The 21,002-nt window shown below is 44.3% G+C and overlaps 1 protein-coding gene across 3 annotated transcripts in view; it reads left to right on the top strand.

Moving 5' to 3' along the window:
• MYB (MYB proto-oncogene, transcription factor) overlaps positions 1-16,682 on the top strand; it is a 28,737-nt gene extending 12,055 nt beyond the window's left edge. For 2 of the 3 annotated variants that reach the window (XM_054197253.1, XM_054197252.1), the window contains 6 exons: positions 2,953-3,095; positions 3,494-3,608; positions 3,695-3,820; positions 4,510-4,620; positions 5,271-5,378; positions 15,223-16,682. In XM_054197253.1, coding sequence (XP_054053228.1) covers positions 2,953-3,095; positions 3,494-3,608; positions 3,695-3,820; positions 4,510-4,620; positions 5,271-5,378; positions 15,223-15,339 — 720 coding nt within the window. In that variant the 3' untranslated portion in view covers positions 15,340-16,682. Of the gene's footprint in view, positions 1-1,009; positions 1,376-2,952; positions 3,096-3,493; positions 3,609-3,694; positions 3,821-4,509; positions 4,621-5,270; positions 5,379-15,222 lie in introns of all 3 variants that reach the window. The other variant, XM_054197254.1, reaches the window with a different exon arrangement.
• The last annotated feature ends 4,320 nt before the right edge of the window (positions 16,683-21,002 follow it).

Raw genomic sequence — 21,002 nt, 5'->3', positions numbered from 1 at the left:
GGGAGAGGAACTGGGACAGTCCTAAATGTGTTTCTTTTTTTTTTTCCGAGTAACTTCTAATTGCTGCAAGATCCGAAGCTTAGCTTCTGACATAACAAAAGGCGGCTGCTCATAAATGAAGCCCTCGAGTGTGGATGCATATGCTTTTTGTGGGTGTCTCCCTTTCCTGCTACATCTTGGTATGGGTGTGTGATTTTTAGCAAACTGCACAATGGGAGCTTGAAACGATCTCTTTGGTATTATGTCTCCTTAAAATAAAATCAGAGACACCGTGAAAGATCTTAAACAATGAAATTATAATTATTTATATTTGAAGTGACGCATGCCGTAGGTTTATGTGTGGCTGCTCATGTATCTGCATCATTTTCTGAAAGTATTTCTTGTAGCTTCAATAGCTGCTTCTCAAAGTTTAAGGAGCTTGCCCTGGCATACGTGAAGAACTGCAAAGACACATTTTAAATGCCAAGGAGCTGACTGGCATTGACGTGGGCCTTTTCTCATTGTGGTCTCTGGGATACTGTGTGTAACAGCGGTGGCACGCTGAACTATGTTTGTTGGTGGCCCCCTCCTCCAGCAGCAGAGGCGTCTGCTTCATGCAGCATCACATCCCATTCAGCACGTCCAGAGCAGGCATGCAGGTTAGAAGGAGACCAGTCTTGGTTGAGAGCCCAAAGCACACATTTTTTGGTAGCGAAAGGCACTGTCTTCATACTAAGCAGAAAACTCTGGGCAAGTAGATAGTAAGGACATCACTTGACTCATTGTTCCTTTAGGGACACAGTTGCCAGCAACACTACTAGTATGTTAAACAGGTTGATGTGGTCGAGGTATATATTGAAAACGCGGATAAGCATTCACAATGTCACTACTCAAATAAACAGGGTCAAGCTAAATTGAACTGGGAAAGACTTTGTTGTTGTTGTTGGTTAGGGGCATATCCTAGCACTGTATTTTCATGAGGTGGCACTATACACTGTCTTATAGCTCCGTGCCTCCCACGTTGTTTCAGGATCCTTCATCATGGGGTGATCTCATCAGTTTTGAATTCTTTGAAGACACAGACACTTCGGCTAGCAAAGTGCCCTCAGGCAAAGTCGTGCAGCTTCAGCAAAGAGGGGACAGTGCTTGTAGACCTCAAGGACACCCCATCACAAACTTGAGCAAAACCATGTCGAGTCAGGGCCCTCCTGGCTCACCAAAGTCCTTATCTGCCTCACAGGGCAGAGCGGCTCCATGCGTCCTTCTTCGCAAAAGGAGAGGGCACTCCAGCCCCTTAGCCAGTGGCCACGGTAGCACCTTGGTCCTAGCTGACGTCAGCAGCTCAACTCCTCCTAAGCGCTCCCCTGTCAAAAGCCTGCCCTTCTCTCCCTCGCAGGTAGATCAAGACTTCTGCACAGATGTTACTAATTCTCAAAAGTCACCCCAGCCTTAACAATTTAGAAACTAATCCTTTGGAACAAATGACTAATTACCGTTGCGCTTGTTGATTTCACTCCGTGTTTGAATCTTCTCACTGCTCTTAGTCTTCACCGCTGAGTTTAGATCATCAGCAAGCTAACTGTTGATTTTCTCTTCTTTTAAATTCATCTGTGGGGCTTGGGTGGTTTTTTTTTATTTGTATCATTTTTGCAGGGGAATACGAATGCTTGCTTTGCTCTTGCTGTTAACTCCTTCAACTGCTAGAGTTTAACATTTCTGATCATTTGTAATACTTTCCATCTCTGTCCACTTACAGTATGATTCATTGACCTAGAAAACCCCAAACTGCATTTAAATAGCATCCAGGTTGTGAGACAAACTGATAACAACCAGAAAATTCAAATCACAGCTCGCCATCCTCAGCCTGGGCCATGTGGGGTGGAGCGGAATAGGAATGAGGAGGAAAATGGCCTGTTAAAATGGCCTGGCGTGCACTTCCAAATTCCTGTCGTTGGTTGCTTTGTTTCACAGCTGCAGCACTATTTAAAAGTGTTTTGGTTTTTTTCTCTTTGTTTGTCTGTTTGTATTGGTTTTGCCTTGGTTTAGCTTTAGTTCTTGAAGTCAGAGAAACACTGTTTCATGAAGGATAGTAAAAGATTGCATGTAACGATCTCCCACTGTATCTCCCATTACCTATTAGGTATTTTAATCATATATCATTTATTCAGTGAAATCTGTATTTTCTTACATGCCACATTTTTATAAAGTGTATTTTAATCTGATGCAAGTTGAGTCTAGAAGGTAACACGGTGAATCGTTGTCAGAATAAAGGATACCACTGCGCTCACAGATTTGTAGACACTAGAAATGGAAACGATATTTTAGGTTACTAGGCAGAACTCATGCAAAAGCAATTTTCTCCAAACTATTACTGCTGCCTCCTTTTCGGTCAGCTGTTTCCATTCCAAAACACTCATATGTACCCATCACAGGTGGCAGTTCTCATTTTATGCTGTGAAAACGGAGCACTTTGTTTTGAGAGAGATGATAGGAAATTTATTTTCCTGTCATAAACACTTTATTTACTGCCGTAAAAGCACCTAGATTTCCCATATAAATCTTTGTGGAATTTAGCCCCATTTCCTGTGGGTTTATTACTGAAACATCCCTTACTTACTTTCACCCAGTTCTTACGGCTCTTCATATAAATTAAAATTTATTTGCAGAAAATCCAAATCGGGCTTTTAAGATTTGGCTCTTGAAGTGGTGGAGAGTGTTTCTCATTGGAATGGTGTGTCATTTTCCTTATAACTTCCCCTTCTAAAAATGCTGGGTTTGGCTTCCTGAGTGCTCTGGTCAAACTGCTGAGTATTGTTTTGCCATGTAGGCAGGTACCCCACATACACCTACCCCTATCGTAGGGTCTGGAGAATCACTTAGAAGGAAATAATTTCTTTTGCTTTTGTTCAATAACGTCAATTTAAGAAGCCAACCCTGGATGTTCCTGTTGTTTTTTCCTTTCCTTACTTGCAGTTCTTAAACACCTCATCCAGTCACGAAAACCTGAACCTGGACAACCCTGCGCTAACTTCCACGCCGGTGTGTGGCCATAAGATGGCTGTTACCACACCGTTCCACAGGGACCAGACTTTCAAAGCTCAGAAGGAAAATCACGTGTAAGTCTGTTATCACGTTGTCTTGTCGGATTCACGAGGGTTCATTTCTTCAGGTTTGCATGCAACCAAAGTGCTGGGTCACCGTACGCTTCCTGCAGAGCTGTTTGCTAACACGTTCAGATTTTTCTTAGTCTGGAGTAAAATCTCCACTTTGTAACTGTGGAGGTAGGTTGTTAATACCAAACAATCATGCATACAGATTTACCCGTTTTTTAAATAAAGCCATTCCACCTTATCACAGTTAAATAGATGTTCTGCCAGAAAAGCAAAATGGATTATAAGATTGCAGGAAAATATTTGTCCGTCTTACAGCAGCCACTGCCTGTATGCACATATTTCTGTAAAGAGGTAATATTTCCAAGCATGTTCCTTTAAAGTTTTTCTCCCTCTTTTTAAAGTTTCAGAACTCCAGCAATCAAGAGGTCGATATTAGAGAGCTCTCCAAGAACACCCACTCCATTCAAAAACGCACTTGCAGCTCAGGAAATCAAATATGGTCCTTTGAAGATGCTGGTAAGAAGGAAACAATGATAAAAGTTGCTTTGATATTAGTGCAGAGGGATGTTCTGGGACTTGGATATAACGTCTCTTCCTTTCAGCCTCAAACTCCGACTCATCTCGTAGAAGATCTGCAGGACGTTATCAAGCAGGAGTCGGAGGAATCTGCAATAGTGGCGGGGCTACATGAAAGTGGACCCCCTTTGCTGAAGAAAATCAAACAAGAGGTAAATCTCAAACTTACCTGAGGCAATTTAATTCAGCACTCTTTGCTGAGAAACTTATACCAATGCGTTTTCTGTTAAATAGCTGTGTCTGTTTTTCTTTCATGTGAGCCCCAAGATCTTAGTGTCGGTTCTATATAGTATACTAGGCATGCCTAATTCATCTCCCATTGATTTCCATAGAAGTCTTTCTGCTGTTTTCAGCAGGGGTTTGCTTGGGCCGTTCTAATGCAGTTTTCGTTTGAAACTTAAAAAGAAAAAAAAAAACCATTAGGCAGGAATTTGGATTGAATCTTTCTAATGTTGGTGAAAACTATAGAAGTACCCCATGGGGACCAAGCTCCATGGAGTGACTTAGAAACCTGAACATTTGAGGACATTGCATTATATTACTTTGTCACTAAAGTTCTAAAAATACATATATTCTCAATCCTTTCTAGGGGATTAAACTTCTGAATACTGACAGAGCGCTGAGTGCAAGTATTCAAAGTTTTATTAGGTGGGGATTTTTTTGAAAACCTTGAACTTTTTTCTTCTGCAAAGAGCAAGGGTGCTGTAAAAGACAGTACCGTAAACATGTGTTATGCATGGCTGTGAAGAAGATTTATTCCATTTATTAATCAACTGACAGCCAAATCTCCTTCTGGTCAGTTAGGTATTGGTTTTTATCAGGGTGCCTTTCCTGCTTTCAGGTGGAGTCTCCAACAGATAAAGCTGGAAATTTTTTTTGCTCGAATCACTGGGAAGGAGAAAACCTGAACACTCAGCTCTTTACACATGCGTCTACTATGGAAGATGTGCCAGTAAGTGCAAGTTTTCACACCACCAAATGATTTCTCTGTTTTACATCCCCGTTTAGTTCTTAAACGCAAGAGAGAAAATACTTTGTCTGAACTTCCTCACGGGTAGGCATTATTCATTATTTCCATATCGTTTTCCTGTATTAAGCATACGAAGCAAAATCCTGCTCTTAATTAAGTCACTGTAATGCCTACAGAAGGTAGCAGAAGTTGCAGTCATTGTGTAGCCCGCAGGCTTTGTAAAGAGCCTGCGCTTGGAGGAAGCCTGCACCTGTGTATAGAAATGACTAGGTCACGGAGATAAAACTGGTAAAAGAAAGAGAGAGTCTGTTTTGGTTTGTGCAAAGGAGACCTTGCATGAGCACGGTTCCCTTTGCTTCGCCGGGACTATTCGGCTTTGCTGTTATTCTTGCACTTGGGAGTTTCACTGGATGAAAAACGTTTGCATGTGGCAATGCTCCTGCAGAGCCAAGTCCCCGGGACCCCAGGCTGAGGTCTGCTCCCAGGCTGAGCGCTCCCCTGGGACCGTGCCCAGTGTTGCACCCTCTGCAGTCAGGCTGAGTTTGCTTTTAATATGTATGAATTCAGGTTTTTCTCTTGAGTTACTGAAAATGGTTTTCTTCTTTTTTTTTTTTTTTCCTTTTCCTGTTCAGAATCTTCTTACCAGCTCCATTTTAAAGATGCCCATGTCTGAAGAGGATGGTAGCTTTCACAAAACATTTGGAGTTCCTAGGAACAGGCCACTAGCTAGTCCTCTGCAGGTAACTATTCTTTGCTAAAAATAGCCTTTCTATATAAAAATATATGTATGTATTGCTTTCTCACAGACTGATTTTGAGTATGGAAGAATGAAACGTTCAGATGAATGTGGTTGAGAATTTCACTTTACCTCTGGAGCGTGAGGACGCGGAGGCTACAGCTGTGCCAGGAAGCTAAACAGGGCAAAGCCCCATGCGTGGGGCATTGTAACTCAGCTGGCTCCAGTGTTAAATTGGTAGGATCGAGAATTAGTGTGGGCCAGAGGCTTTTTCCTGTAGATTTCTTGTAGGCGGCTCTGCTGTTTTGGAGAGCAGGGGAGCTGGGTGTTGTGGTGGCGGCCAGAACTCGTCACTGGCCTCAGGGCAAGATCAGAGACTCTGGCACTGCCTGGCTGTCTGGCACAGATGTGGTCAAGTATTGCCTGTCTAGCCAAGCATCAGGATGGCCTTTACCTGAGCACAGGCTGAGGTGGCACCAGAAATGTGGTTCTGGAGGTGGTCTGATAATGATCGATGGTCTGAAGGGGCCTCGTAACGCTTGTGGCCGGTTGTACATCTTGGGATCTCTGAATTGAATTAAATATGCGACTTCTTTAAAGTAAGCCAGATGTGAGGCTAGGTTTTACATATTTACGTTTTTTCCAAGTGTTAACAAACATATACATTTGCTGTACTTTAAAATATAGCTGTTACAGAGGGCCTGATCCAAAGCCCACCAAAGTCATTAGCAGCCTCTTTGTCAACCCTTGTGGACAGAAGTCATTCAGAGAACGAAACGCAGCGTAGATAATGATCAATTATCCTTCCACCACTGCCTGTATTTTTGAGGTAGATGAATAAGTGATTTTATATCCCTTCTCCACATGGGTGAATTGAGGGAAAGTGTCTCATTCCCCAGGGTGAGTCACTGTCAGAAAAGAAATCATAACTCCATAGTTCCTGACTTTCAGACAGACAGTCCACATGGCTGATCCTTTCTTTCCTCCCTGTTTCCAGAATTTACATTAGGGGTTATTTCCAGTAAGAAGGAATGAACAAAACCTGGTTTTGATTAAGCATCTCTAGCCAGCCATTATAAAGTGAGATACTAAAATTTCACACGTCCCCCTTTGGCACAGTTTGCCACAGAGAGGGCTTGTATTTTGCACTGCAGAATCGTTTGATGAAAAGCAGCATGGACAGCAGGGACTGCATCTCCCCTCTGCGTGGGGGTGTCCATAGGGGCCAAAGAAAGACTCACACCCCCTGTTGCTTATTTGCCCTTTTCTCATGATCCGTGTTTCTTAGTGTCACTGTGGTAGGTGACTCGGAGGAGGGTTTGAAGATCCACGGCCCCTGGGTTAGGGCAGTTGTTTAGGGACCGAATCCAGATCATCTCAGGGAGCCCAGGGCTCCAGCTTTGCAGGGGGTCGATGGAGCTCCTCCGCTGGTGCGTGGATGAAGAGTGCTGGTCCCACTGCCTCGCCAGTGCGCTGGTGCCTGGCCACGTCCCCCAGGCAAACTCCGGGCTCCTCCATAGGTGTAGGGCAACATGTTCAGGTAGCTGCACGGAGTATGTTGTGGGTTGTCCTGTGAGTGGTAGTTGCCTGCACTCAGCCTGTAATAAAGACGAAGCACCTGAGGTGACTGTAAAATAGGATCTTTTGATCTTTGGCGTAACTGTGTTATGTTTCCTGCTATCTAAAAATAATTTCTTTATAAGCTGCTGTAAATGAAAGGGCTTGTTTAACCTTCTCTCCCCACGCACGCTGATTTTGTTCAGGAAGTTTACACAAATCAATTTGTAGGCCATTCTCGATCCCATTCTTCAGTCCTTGGTCAGGAAAAGCCTTTAGTTTTTCATGTTAAATCAGGTGTTCTTATTATGTGGATAACAAGGACTTTTCCTTAAGTAGGAAATGAGTTAAAAATTACTTCCCAACTCATCTCAGTGTTTAAAATATGCTGAACTGAAAGAAAAAGCAGTTGTAACAAGGCCCCAAATGAATATTTAGCATGCAGCTGTGAACTGCATACTATGCAGTAGGTATGGTGAACCAATATGAAGGTAAAATCATTCTCTGCCAATGAAGAAACATTGTGTGTTTCAGCTGAAATGTAATCCTAAATGAAGAACGAGGCTAGGGGTTTTTGTGATGGTGGCACAGATAGCTTTTTTGGAATGAAATGCAGACTTTTTATAACAACGAGGTCTTGTCTGCCGATCACTGCGCTCTCTGATTTGGACTTAGTGTCATGGTTAAACAGGAGAATCTGCTTCACCTCTGGTAAGGCTGCTTGGCTTCATGTCAGAGGGAATGTGGCCCGTACAGCTCAGGAAGGACACGTGGGCTGGCTCTGCTTCACACCAGAAACTGCTGCTGCTCTGCCCTAATGCTTCTTCCCCTCCCTCCCAGTGGAGCTGGATGTCTGTGATGAGGACACAGCATGTCTAAAGGGTGCGATGCGAAGCAATTGAAAATGTTAGCGTTTGCGCCTGGTTTTGGCTGGCAGCATTTTGTACATGACCAGCTTTTAGCACATTCTTACGCTTTTTAGTTTGTAATTTGGTATGTTGCCCACATATATGTACACACGCACGGACGCACACACAAACACTGGATTAAATCCACTGATTGCACGCAGGTAGACATGAAACAACAGGGAACGCAGCTGGGTGAAATTTAATTGTGTCTCCATATGTTTACATTGCTGCTGTTAATCTTTTGGGCCTGACCCAACTGTTCTTACTTAGGCAAATTCTCATTGACTTCAGTTCAAGTAAGAATTATAGCACTCTCTGCACCTTGGGATGTGTGTGGGGAGAGGGAAGTGAGAAAGAGAGCACTAAACTTTTTTTTCCCCATATGCTTCTAATATGCTTGGTTCTCAAAATTCCATTTTCTTTTAAATTTGAACTCACGTAAGAGGGAGGTAGCATGCTTACAAGTCTGTAGTATTTTTCATTGCTTTAATAATTTACACTGCATTTACATAAAGAAAAAGGTATTTGACTAGCAATAGGGTGACCAAAATGCCTGACTACTGGCTGTTTTGCTGTTAAGTTCCAGAGAAGGCAAGAGTAATGAATGTTCAGAGCAATCCGTAAGGATATCTTTTACTGCATTTTGGACACATGACTGGTCATACGCAACTTGGTAAATAATAGTTGATGACCATATCAGATAGCATGATGTGATTCACCATCACTTAGGAGGAACAGCGTGTTGCATCATTAGGCATGTGAGGTCAGGTAGCCGCTTATAACTACACTGGGAGTGTGGTGGGATCACTGTTGCACTAGTGCAGTGGGAGAAAGAGTCCCCTTAGACCCAAGAAGAGTTTGGCCTTCATCCTCGTTTGACCCCCTGGTTAAGTCTATGTAAAACGTTGGATGTAAAGGCAGCTGTGTGTAGGGTCTTTCTGGTAAGGTATGAAGGTTCGGCCAGCTTTTTTATCCTGCATGGCAAATCTCATGGTTGTGCGTTGGGTATTCTCTCCCTGGCAGGAACAGGAGACGTCTCACCAACCCACGTGTTGCCTTGGGGTGGAGTTACTCTTACGCTCCATTGCATGGATCCCAAATACTTCTGCTTTGTACTGGTAGAGTTAGTTTCAACCTATATTTTTGCATCCTGTATTTTTGTCACTCAGGCAATACTTAGTTTCTCTGTAGGGAGATTTTGGCCTCCCTAGGAACTTTTCCAAGGGTTAAGATTTTGGGATAACGTGCGGAGCCCTTATTGAGGCAGGCTGATGATCTGTACTGAGCATTTGCTGCAATAGTGCCTCGTAAGAGGTTACGTAAAAACTCTGTTTCTGGCTGTTCCTGTGTAAAAGTTATGTTTTATTTCACATTATGTTCTGTAGCCAATAAAACAAGTAGCTGTACATAATACAAACTATCCTAACATAGACATTTTAACAGCTAGAAAAGTAGGCTAAATCATAGACCATCCACCTAACCCTGCAGGCTATCAAAAGACACCATGAAATGGAACCTTTTAAGAAAATAGCGCTGCTTTGATATCTTCTTCCCCCAGTAACAAAGGAAACAACACAAGGTAGAAGCCCTGCAAGCTAAAGAGAATGTTCTTCAACCCCTAGCTCCTGTCACTTTCCATTTTTTAACCACAGACTGACACATTTCAGCTCGAATTTCCTGACTTTCAGCGGTTTTGTGTAACCATTTTCTTTAAAGAGTAAATTTAAAGGATTTTAAAACAGTTACTTGGTTAACCTTTTCAAGAGCGTGCGCTGTCATTAAGCTTAATTTTCTCCGTTTAAAAAGCGAAATGTGGAATTTCGCTTGCAGCTGGTTGTCAGACAAAACGTACAGGCGAGGCAGCGCGCTTTCCTGCAGCGGCAGGCTTTCTCTGGTTTTCCATCGTGGTTCTTTTTTCAGGGCAAGAAGATCCCAAAGTCTCATACTCTTCTTTGTTCAGTGAAGGGCGAGGGGGAAGCAGGCTGTGCTCGAGTGCCGGGAGGTTTAAGGGTTGCACAGCAAGGCAAGGTGCCCTTGCGGGTGGCCCTCACTTGCGAGGTCCCTTCTCTGGCCAGCGACGGACGCCTGCAGGAGGTGAGGCAAGCAAAAGGATGTTGTTGGAAGTTACAGGTCAGTCATCGCATGTTTTCCTCCCGGGGCAGCAGAATTTAGGTTGCAAACAGAGCAGCAGTTACAGCTGCCCCAAGCAGGCGATGGTCTCTCAGAAAGAAGAAAAAGTGGCAGCTTAACAATGCGTTCTGACCTGTGAATAAAAAAAATTACTTCAGGACAAAAGCAGAAAGGGACCGAATATCCTTATGTGAGTTGCAGGTGCTTAGTCCCTTGCGCATCTCCCCCATTAATCTTACTTGGAAAGCTCATACATCTCAAACAGGAGTTTTGTCTGAGTGAGGGCTACAGAGTTAAGCTCTTAAAAGCACCACCAAGTAGCTCTTTCTAGCTCTGGTACCAGGCATATAATAAAAACTGAAAAGTTGGACTATCTTACTCTCTCATATTTAGCAAGCTGTATTTCTGAGCAACTGGGAAAGCCCCAGCGTTTAGGAGAAGGCTTCCCCATGCCTCGGAGGAGGAGAACGAGCAACATGAGCAGAAACAGTGCTCTGCCTTAGCAAATGAAGTAGAACGCGTTTATGGTCACTTGAGTTTTTAATTAATCTTTACTGTCTGCTCTTCATAAGTAAAAGGGCTTCTCTTGGTTCTGCATCCTTACAAGAACAGAAAGCCATACTATTCTACAGGATACGCATCATACTCTGCTAGGAAATTGCTTTGTTCAGGGTGTTGATTGTTTTACTGTTTCAGAATGAGTACTGCATTTCTGTTGCAAGCTGCCTTTCCAGCAGCATGTTCTGTGAATTATCCGTACTGTGTAACCTAAGGGAAAACTGTCAGGAAATCAGCTTTTTGCAGTAGAGAAACACGATAAGATACCTTCTAATAGTCTGAGCCTTCTGAATATTTGAAACATTTTGGCTTTTTTTGGTTTTAAATGCCAGCACAAGTTGGCTAAATTAATGGGAACGTATGTAACACCAATAACTTCACTGGAGCTGCTGAAGACACCTGCCAGCGTAGCGCAGATTTACAATCTGTCCTCTAAGGCAGTTCTTTGCCCAAAGGTTTTTAGTACACTTCCATCAGTTTGGGAGCTCAGTACTGCAGGACTGGAGCAGCGTTGGGTTTTGGCATCCGCTCCTGACAGGCAGGGTGTTGTAACGCAGGAACTTTCTTAAGTTGTGCAGACAGCATATGAAAAGGCGGTCCAGGCTCCGAGTGCAGAAGGACGAGTTCTGTTTGAAAAGCACCTTTCCACAGTCTTTTCTTTCCTTACTCTGGTCTGGTCTAGATGGTCCAAGTTTTTTATTTAAAGTGCTTTAACTGGATATCCCAGTTACAGCTTTGACAGTTTGTTTACAGTTCGCGTCTGCCTGAGGGCAGTTGAAGGCGCGTTACAGGATAAGTGAGGTAGTTTTGCTGCCAGGAAAAGGATGTGCTGGTAGGATTACTGAGGTTAAAAAAAAAAAAAAAGAGCCAGGGAGAATGACATAGCTGGAATTGTACCATGGGTCTGTAATTTTATCCTATGGGAACTCATGGTAGTATGCCTTCTCCACCCTGCTCCCTGCTTTAACTTAAAGAGAGAAAACTGCTGTGTGTGGAAGAGAAAAATACAGCTGGAAGTACTGGCTGAAAGGGCTTAAATTCTTTTAATTGACAGCAAAACTGAGTAGTCTTCCTCTTTTTGACGCAATAAAAAAAAAAAAGGAATGAATTGTACTGCGGAAATCCCTTTCTTTCCCACTGGCTAGGGATTCAGCTGCCAAAATGAACACCTCACTCTTAGATGGCTGAATTTTTTAAGTAGGATGAATCCACTGAATCAATAAAAACATGCCCATCAATTTCGGTGGGTTTCGGGCCAGGCCTTTTGGCTTCTCGTTACAAAGCTTTTGCGTTTCCATCCGTTGATTTGCAGAGTTGGACCTTTAACTGTGATAAGGGGAGATGCAACCAGAGTTCTGCAAAAGGAGTGGTCCCACTTGGGATTCTGTGCCGCTTTCCTCCATGCCTCTTGCTTTGGGTCTCTTCTCGTTCCATACCTTTGCTGAGCGCTGCTTTCTGCTGCCACTCTCCTGTAACGGAGCCCGGGAAATACTCACGGCGATGCTGGCATGCAAGGAGGCGTTGTGCTTTTCCCCTTTTTTTCTAAGGGATCGGGGGGTTCATGTACCGAGACCCGGCAAAGCACCCTGCCTGGGTCCTGGGACCTGGGGCTCCCTGCCAAGGAGGGAAGGAAAACTTCTCCCGTCGGGATGACTTTCGCACGTGCCTCCGGCGCTGCGCTGCAGGGCTGGCAAGGCAGAGGCATTGTGCTTTGTTTGGTGTTGGCTGCCGGGAGCCAAGGCTTCAGACAGAAAATGTTTATTAAATGTACCCACTTTAAATGTTGTCTTAGTTCCCCAGGACAGAATTGAAAACTGTCGTAGTAAATATACTGCTTGAGTGAATATACTACTTTGGGTCAAATTCTGCTTTCTTTACTAGGGCAAAGCTCTCACCACCGTCAGTGAGACTGCAAAGTGAGTCTCTTTTTATAAATTTGTCATAAGAGGAAAAAAAAAAATAGTGTAAACTATTTCTGGGAAAATAATACAAGGGTCAAAACTCTGTGGGGAGATTCTCCCATACTGTCTCTAGAGCAAAACTTGAGTAAGTTGTTCCAAGCAGGCTGGAGTTGTTGGGGGGGTTTGAGCTGATCCTCCCGCCCGCTTGCTGTGTGTGCTGCCCGCCGTGTCCCCGGGGTGCTGGGGGGGCCGAGCCGGCAGGGAGGGCAGAGGGTGGCTGCCTGCCCCAGCGGCTCCTGCCGCGCTGACATCAGGTTCAGCGAAGACCAGGCTTTCAGTGGAATGAGTGACATGTAGCAGCCTGCTGAGATGCTGGAGATAGCAGGATACAGATTTTTTTTTTTTCCTTTCCTAAGCACATGGCTGTTAATACAAAGAGCTCAGTGTAGATACTAACAATTCAGCCTAGTTTATGAAATCGTGACGCTCCTTGCCTGAAGTTACTTCTGTTTTTTAAAAATTGACATACTGTGACAGACGGACTTTTCCTTACATGTTTTCAGTCATTTAAGAGACTGCTGATTTCTTGTTTCTTGACCAGGCCGTTGAAGCTTTGAGGGGGATCATGGGAAAATAACATTTGGATACATATTTTTGTCCTTTGATATGATGGATATTCTGGAACTACCAACTGCTTTTGAGGTATACGGACCAAATCTGACTTCTAAGTAAGACCAATGGCATTGTACCAGGCATTAACTTGGTCCCTGATGCAAATACCTCTAAAACAGCAGGGTAAAATATTCACAGGTGCCCGAGTCCCACTGAGGATCAATAGGAGGATGTAGGTTCCCAGCTGATGTAGGTGCCTTTGAACAAGTCACCCTGGAAGCTGTTGAACCAAAACATAAAAGGAGCTGCGGCGTGTCGCATGCATGTCTGCGGCGTGCAGAAAGTATGTCACACCTGCTTTTTGGCTGTGGCCTGTGCCCTAGGCTGAGCCACAGCACAAGGTATGCAGCCAGCCCAGGTTGAACCACTCAAGAAAAAGGTGAACCACTCCAGTATGGCATGTTTGTTCGCTTCACAGATGCAGCTTTCCCACAAAAAGCTGCAGAAACTTAATGACTTGAGGCCTGGCCTGGTTCTCCTTTGGATGGGGGAACTCCCACTGAAGCTCAGAAGGAGTTTTGCAGAAGTTTACAGAGGATTAACATGCTTGCCCTCATCTTGGCCATGCTGCTTACTTATTCATTGCTTTTGTCCCTTTTAGACTGTAAGCCCTCCCAGGCAGGGAACCTCGGTCCCTGTGTTTGTACCAGTGCCCTGATTAGGGCATGTTATGAGAAATTATCTGTATTTTGTATGTTGCCCAGCCTTTTACTATCCATGTGTCTAAGATAACACTGTTTACAGTCAGAAGAGCATTCTCTAAACATATAGGCCAGAGAATAATTTAAGGATCCTCTTGCACAGTTAGCAACTAGAAGGAGCAGCATAAAGAGCCGTGGGCACGCCGGCACAGTTCTGCTCTTAGCGGATGGTTTGCAGTCCACTAATTATGTTTCACCCAGTGTCCTAGGTGTTGGGAAGGCTTTGGCCATCTCATTGGGCAATGTAGATCTTGCACTGCAAAGCTGATCCTTGTCGAAAGCAGAGGAAAAGAAAGAAGGTTTTCTTCTGGCTTGGCTTTCCTGGTGGATCTTGGGTCTAGACCTTCTCAATATTCAACAGTACTGGGATCCCCTCGCTGGGAAGCAGCTTTCCATTAAGCACAGTTGCGCGCATTTTTGGAATGCAGGGTATTCATACAACTATCTCTATACAATAATAGAGTTTTGATTCAAGGCTTAGGGAATGCATCAATGTGGTAACGCAGACACACTGAGTAAGTGAAAGAGTTCAACAGAAGAAAAAATAAGTGTGTGTAAATGTGCGTGTATACTGGTAAATTCCAGGAGCTTTGAAATTTCATTACTGTTTATAGCTCAAGGCAATGAGAAACATCTCACATGTGTAGTGAGTAAATAAATACAGTGCACACAGCCCTCTAGCAGATAGGTTTATCTCACTTTAACATTAGACTGAATGGTGTCTGTAACCTCCATAAATACCACAAGAAGTGAAATGGCTTACACGATAATTAAAATGCTGTTTCTGCCGAGAGTCGTGTCCTCCCCCCCACCCTCTCTTCTCCCTTGCCAGAGGAGCTCTGCTGATGGGCACGTGCTAATCACTGCGCACAGGTGAAAGCAGCTTTGAGCGCGGGACTTCTTCTTGGCTGTGGTCAGGCTCTCAAGATCATCGTGTCCATTCAGGGAGCGCAGGGGCAGCGCAGATGTATTTCTAGAATGGAGGTTCGGTGGGAATTTGTGCGTGGTTATAGCACCGAACATTGTAATGGTGGACTTGGCCCATCTGTAAAGTCCACCTGCAAGTCAATTCTCTTTTAAGACCTTTCACGGAAAGGAAGGATTAAAGGCAAGGCTATAGATATGGCCTGGTTAGAGAAGAGACACTGTTTGAGAGAGAAGTGGGGAGGTTTGAATCCTGGCTCTTGTGGTGTGCCCCTCTGCAGGTCGTCTGGCCTGCCCACCCCTCCCGTTGCTAACCGAGAAGTGGGGGATGATACTTTTTTGCCCATCGTGCTGAGATTTCAATTTCTCTGGAGATGGGAGAACGTCCCACCGCGTGTTCATGCAACACTCAATCACAAGCGGGCCCAGCTTCGGCTGGGGCTACAAATAAATGACATGACGTTCACCCCAAATCTCTCTGCCCGCTTCTAATTTAGCATCTGAACAACGGCTGGGAGTCGGCGTCCTGCGGGAAGATCGAGGATCAGATGGCCCTGACGGATCAGGCCCGCAAGTACATGACCGCCTTCCCCACCCGGACTCTGGTGATGTGAAAGGGTCGACGGACAGAGAAGCATTATGGTTTTCGAGAACACTTCACCTCTGCTGGGAAATTCCTGTTCCTTGGCATGAAAACTTTTCATGAATGGGAGAAGAGCCTATCTTTGTTGTGGTACAACAGTTGGGAGCAGCACAAAGTGCATTTAGTCACGCAGCATATATATTCTTGTTGGATTTCACCCAACTTAAGAGGATTTTTTTTTTTAAATAAATGATACTTGCCTAAATTATTAGGTATTAAGTTTGAATCAGTAATTAATGATCTTAAGTGCAGACTTACAGTAAAGGTAATTTTTTTGTACTTTTTGAGATCAAGCAGACCTAATACACCAGTATTGTTATGTCAGTGATGTGTTAGCCAGGGATAGGGTTTTGTTTGTTTCTTTTTTTATTTTTTTATTTTTAATAATAAAAGAGCAGGTACTCAAACAGATATATTTTAAATCACTGAACAAAATGCATTGGTGTAAAATACCGAAGTGAAAAGCATTACTACAAACGCTAGTCTGTGCAAAGGGGGAAAACTGATCAAGATCGTGAATGCTCAAACATCCATGCCTCTTGAAATACTCTTTCATTCTGTTGTGGTTCTAGACCATTATACGTTGTGTGTTTCTGTTTGGGGGGGGGGGTAATTAGCTTGCTTTAAAAAATATTACTGTATGAAACATAGATTTATGAGAAAAATTATATTTTTATTCAGTAATTTAATTTTGTAAATGCCAAATGAATACTGTGTTTTGCTGCTACAGACCTTAGCGTGTAGACGTGCTGCTAGTGTAAAAGGAGCAGTAGAGCTTTATATGGAAAGAAAACAAATGTTGATGTTAGCTAATTTGACTATGCACTAGCATTTCAGACCTTTTTATTTTATTTTTTTTTACATGGTTTGTATTTTTTCCCCTTTTTTTTATACGCAATATTTTTGAACACTGTTCCTGGGAGATTTTTTTTTTTTTTTGTGTCTGGATGTGTTGTTTTGTTTCTCATTGGTTTGTAACAGCATGCATTGCACCTTCATATGTTTGGGAGAACACTGTCTTGTTCATGTTGTCTGTTTTGTTCCATGTCTAGCTAATTGTTCCCTAACTTGGGTCTTGTATACTGAATCAGGTTCTTAGAAATATATGGTTCTTCATACTGCCATAGCAAATCTTTATCGATATGGCAAAACACTGATTTTATTTTATTTTTTTTTTTATTGTTTGGGTTTTTTTATAACCGCCTCTGACTTCGCTGCCTTAATAGCATTTGGTGCAGCTTCATCTGCACTTAATTTTTTATACGACAATGTACTGCCTTGTAGATAAATAAAGTGTGTTCTTTTTTACTTAAACCCACATGGTTTCCTAATCTTGCTTGTCTTTAGTGTTTTGTTGCTGTTGTTATAGGCAACAATCAAGCCAAGACATTTTTTTCCAGCACGCTTAGATAAGTAAGGAATAGAGTTTTGCACACCATAGGTAGCCTCAACATCCTCGCTTCTCGTTGATTGCTGAGGAACTGGAAGGAGCACAGCACAAAGCAGTAAGTATTGAGCATGTTGTGGACTCGAGGCACATCTCTGGTGACACCGAAGTCCAGGTCAGGTTCAGCCGGTGGGAGGCTGACTGCACCTTTCGTGCAAAATTGCGGTTCTCCCTAAGCGCTGGCTAAATTATTTCTTCAAGACCATCAGATCAGGAACCAACCAAATAAAAGCCAAATATTCTGGAGTTCCTATACTGTAGAACAGATATTTTTTTTTCACGCCTGTCTTAAGAAACCAGAGGTGAGAATATATGTTGAAAGCTAGTGCGTTAATGCTGCACAGCGAACAATCGGGCAGCCTTGCAGAGCCTCATGCTGTGTAAGTGCTGAGGACATTCGGCCCCTGGAACGCTAGGGAGTAAAAGCAATTGCCAACCAAAGGAAAAAAGAGAAAAAAGATGCAGTCTGCCAGGAAAAAGATTGTATTTCATTTAGTAGCTTGAAAATAAATTGCTGACATTTAAGTTGATGCGAGCGCTTCAAAGTCAGTGATACTCCTGAGAGGAGACTTGAGCTCCGTGAAGGAAATAATTCCCATTTCCAAGCTTGTGTAGCCACCCAATATGGGCTGATAGCCCCCAGAAGTGCCTTCCAGTCCATTTTACTCCTTCCCTACTGGCCTACCCAGTCCTCCCAGCCCAAGCCACGCACTGGCCCTCACGCCGTGCTGTGTGCAGAAAAGGAGGAGCAAAAAGTCCTTTTCCACTTTCAGCACACCTTCTGCATCTCTTCTGATGTGCTTTACGCTTGCAGCCTGAGAAGGCACTGGCGCCTGCAGCAGCCCCCTCCAAGTTCTGCCTCTGCTTCCCATCTGCCCCTCACGTGGGGTTCGGGCTCTCACCAGGTTCTGGGGGAAGGGGAAGAGCCAGCCCCGAGGTATTCTGGCAGCGGTTACCCAAGTCGGTGCTGGGTATGGATGGCAGAGAAGGGGAAGTCTGTGGGAGCACTTACTTGCCCCGTGCGAAGGCTGCGGGCTCGCGCTGTATAAACGCTTGTGCAAGACGGGAGGGAGGACTGTGGGACTTGATGGTGTGCAACTTGGGAAGAGGGAAAGGTCTGCCTTTGAGGCATGCCACAGCTTAAGCAACGTGTTACAGCTTAAAAGAGGGGGGGAAAAAAAAAAAGGAAAGAAAGAAAAGGGAAAAACAAACAGCAAGCTTACAACAGGTCTTCAAGGCAAAGTTTTTGCCTTGTAGGGCTCCAGCTGTAGCTGCGCTGAGCGTGGCTGGTGGCTGAGTTTAAACAGCTGGTTTTCTATCGCCCGGTGCAGAGCAGTGCCGGGAAACGTGGAGGTTCACCCTGCAGGTGCCCAGCATGAGGATTGGGGGTTTTTTTTCCCCCCCCAACACCTTCAGTTGCTTTAAAACCCCTTTCTAACATGCAAAACCATTGCAATAATTGTCTTGCTGATGGGCACACTCAGAGCTAATACAGAGGAAAATGTTTCTTTTTTCCCCCCTTTCTCATTTCATTGAAAATGCAAAACATTCAGTAGATTAAGGCTGATTTGCATATGTTTCTGCATGCATGTGGCGCTCAGCATGAGCGAAGGAAGAGGCTTTGTTTGACTGCTGTAGCCCTGGAGCCTGATTATTTTTCCCTTACCAATACTCATTAAGTTTCCTTTGCAACAAAGTGCCACCTCCTACATGTCTTTCTCACACAAATGTCCCCACGTGACCATGCTCTGCTTGCTGTCTGAATTACACATCTTTCCTTCAGAAGTCCCAAGAGAAGCCCTACCTGTCTGTTTGTTAAATTCCATCTTGAGCATCGGTCAGGCAACACCTGTCCCCAGACAGGTCCACGTGAATGGTCCTGGCGATGGCTATTTGGCCTCACGGTGGCCCTTTGCACAGGTGTACAGCCATCCCAGACCCACGTAAGCCTACAGTAACCTACCAAAATGAAGGGAAAACAGGTTCAGTCAAGTTCTCATTTAATGGAGAGTAGATATTTGGCTCAAATTCCTATTAACCTTTTTCTTCACTGTAATTATAACTTATTAATGTTGTCAGTGGGAATTCTTTTGATTTCTGAAAAGAATTTAAATTATCATTTCAGCTTGTGCCACTAATTAAAAATGAAGAGGCAAAGGAGCCAGGGCAAAAATAAAGGAAAATACTGGAGTGTGAGGTGTTTCCCAGCTAGACCCTGTAATCCCAGGCGTTCAGCTCCCGCAGGTCTGACCTATGTGAGAGCTATAAGCCCAAACTGAAAAAGTGCCAGAGCTTGGACTGGTTTGGGAAAAAACATTACAGCTTGAATAAAAGAGCCAGACTTTGTAGTTAGGAGACAAAATAACAAGTCTGCTGAGGGTAAAGCACAGAGCACAGCATTGAACTTTCTGTAGCACAGAGCGATCCTTCAAAAAAGCCAGAAGAAAAGGTGGGGTTTTTTTCAGTATTTGCAATCTTGATCCTTATCCAGGACAAGTCAATGGCCAGGAGCCCTCCCTCAAGCCCATACGCTCAGGCACGTAAGCAAAGGGTGTTTCTGTAGGGCTGTGATTGGAGCATCATAATCATCACCTCCTCTTACTCCTGCCGCATGTAAATGTATTTCTACCTCAGCCCTGATTTGAGATGGACAGAAAAAGCCCTTGCTCCTAGAAATATTTTTTTAATTTTTTTTTTACAATCCAAAAAATGGAAAAGAGCATGTTGAAAATATTTCAGTTCAGGAAAGAATGATTTTGAGGCACTGGTCTGCATCTTCCTTGCCTCCTTGTTCCCTAGCAGGGGTGGATTCAGTCAATAGCCCAGATGTTGCTCAGAAGCAATGGTGGCATTTTGCCTGGGTGGTCAAGGAAAGACACTGGCCACATCTTCCAATCACAAAGCTAATGTAATTCAAACATAAGTCGTGTTTCCTGACCAAATGCATTTGTTCCCTTTGTTTGCCTCTTTTCTTTGAACTTGACTTCGTTGTCTCAGCAGTTTTCACTGAAGGCCCCAGGACCAGCATACACTTGTCTGTGACTATTTTGCTCTCAGTGACTGACACGGGTAAGATAATGAAGACAGACCATCAAGGTCCAAATTCTGCCTTCAGCCATGTTTGCAAGCTGGCAGTGGTTATACACCTCTTTGTTAAGGGCTGCAAATCTGCTATCATTTTTCCGTAAATCATTTGTGATCAGGTTGTTGGGTTTTTTACAATCCCTCTTGTTACATTACATTTCTACATGGTGTTTTTCCAATCCGTTTGAGTATCAGAACAATTGCTGGTTTTTTATTTTTTTTTTTAAATGAGTCTCTGCTTCTTAGCCTGCATGGCTCTATATTTACAGACTCGCTCGACGGACACCCGAGGAAATTTCATTTCATGGGGAAACAACTTTTACTACTTGATTAAATTACCACCTCTGGCCGCCGCTCCAAGATGCGCTCTGTGCACACATCTGTCAGAGAAGCCCTTGCAAACGGCGAAGAAGAAAGTTTCAGGAAGCTCTCCCCAGACAGGTTTCTACCCTAACCATAGAGACCACCTCTGCATCTCCCGGTTCCTGCCGGCCCAGCTGCGAGCCTGCCGTGGCCCTCCCGATAAAGTCAGCCCCGAGAGAGCCTTGAAAGGGTGCCTGCAGGTGTGCTTTCCTGCCCGCGCCTATCTCTCCCCGCTGCCTCTAATGTTTCATTAACTCTCTCATCAGCGTACATCAGCACAGGAGTTATCTGAAGGCGAAGGGAGGCCGCCACTATTTAAGCGATGGGTTTTCGGTATCAGCGCTCCTACCAGCTCAAGGCGGAGACCTCAGAGGCGCCGGCTCAGCCTTCCTGTGCAGATAAAGGCGCTGCTAAGCCTGCGCTGCCGGCAGGGAAATGGAAATCTGCGTGGGGCAATAGCTCCTACCTGCCCGGCCAAGCCTTGCTCCACCTAAGAATTAAGTAGAGAGACAGCCGTGGTTTGCTGCAAAGGCCCACAATACCTTCCAGTGGAATAATAAAGAAAACAGACGACACTCTGCTTTGCGTTTCTGCTCTGCTCATCCTCCTGACCATCCCCTCTGCCCTCGTAGCTCCTTCTGGCGGGTTCAGATCTGTTTCTCCAAGGCACACATACACCCCTGATGGGGTCTGGCCCAAACCCTGCTGAAAATTGCTTGAAAAAACTCACCGGTCTCCGT

This window comes from Rissa tridactyla, chromosome 3 (genome assembly GCF_028500815.1).
Source record: "Rissa tridactyla isolate bRisTri1 chromosome 3, bRisTri1.patW.cur.20221130, whole genome shotgun sequence".
Lineage (NCBI taxonomy): Eukaryota > Metazoa > Chordata > Aves > Charadriiformes > Laridae > Rissa > Rissa tridactyla.
Note: the sequence above shows the minus strand (reverse complement) of the source record. Positions and strands in the feature narration are given on the sequence as shown.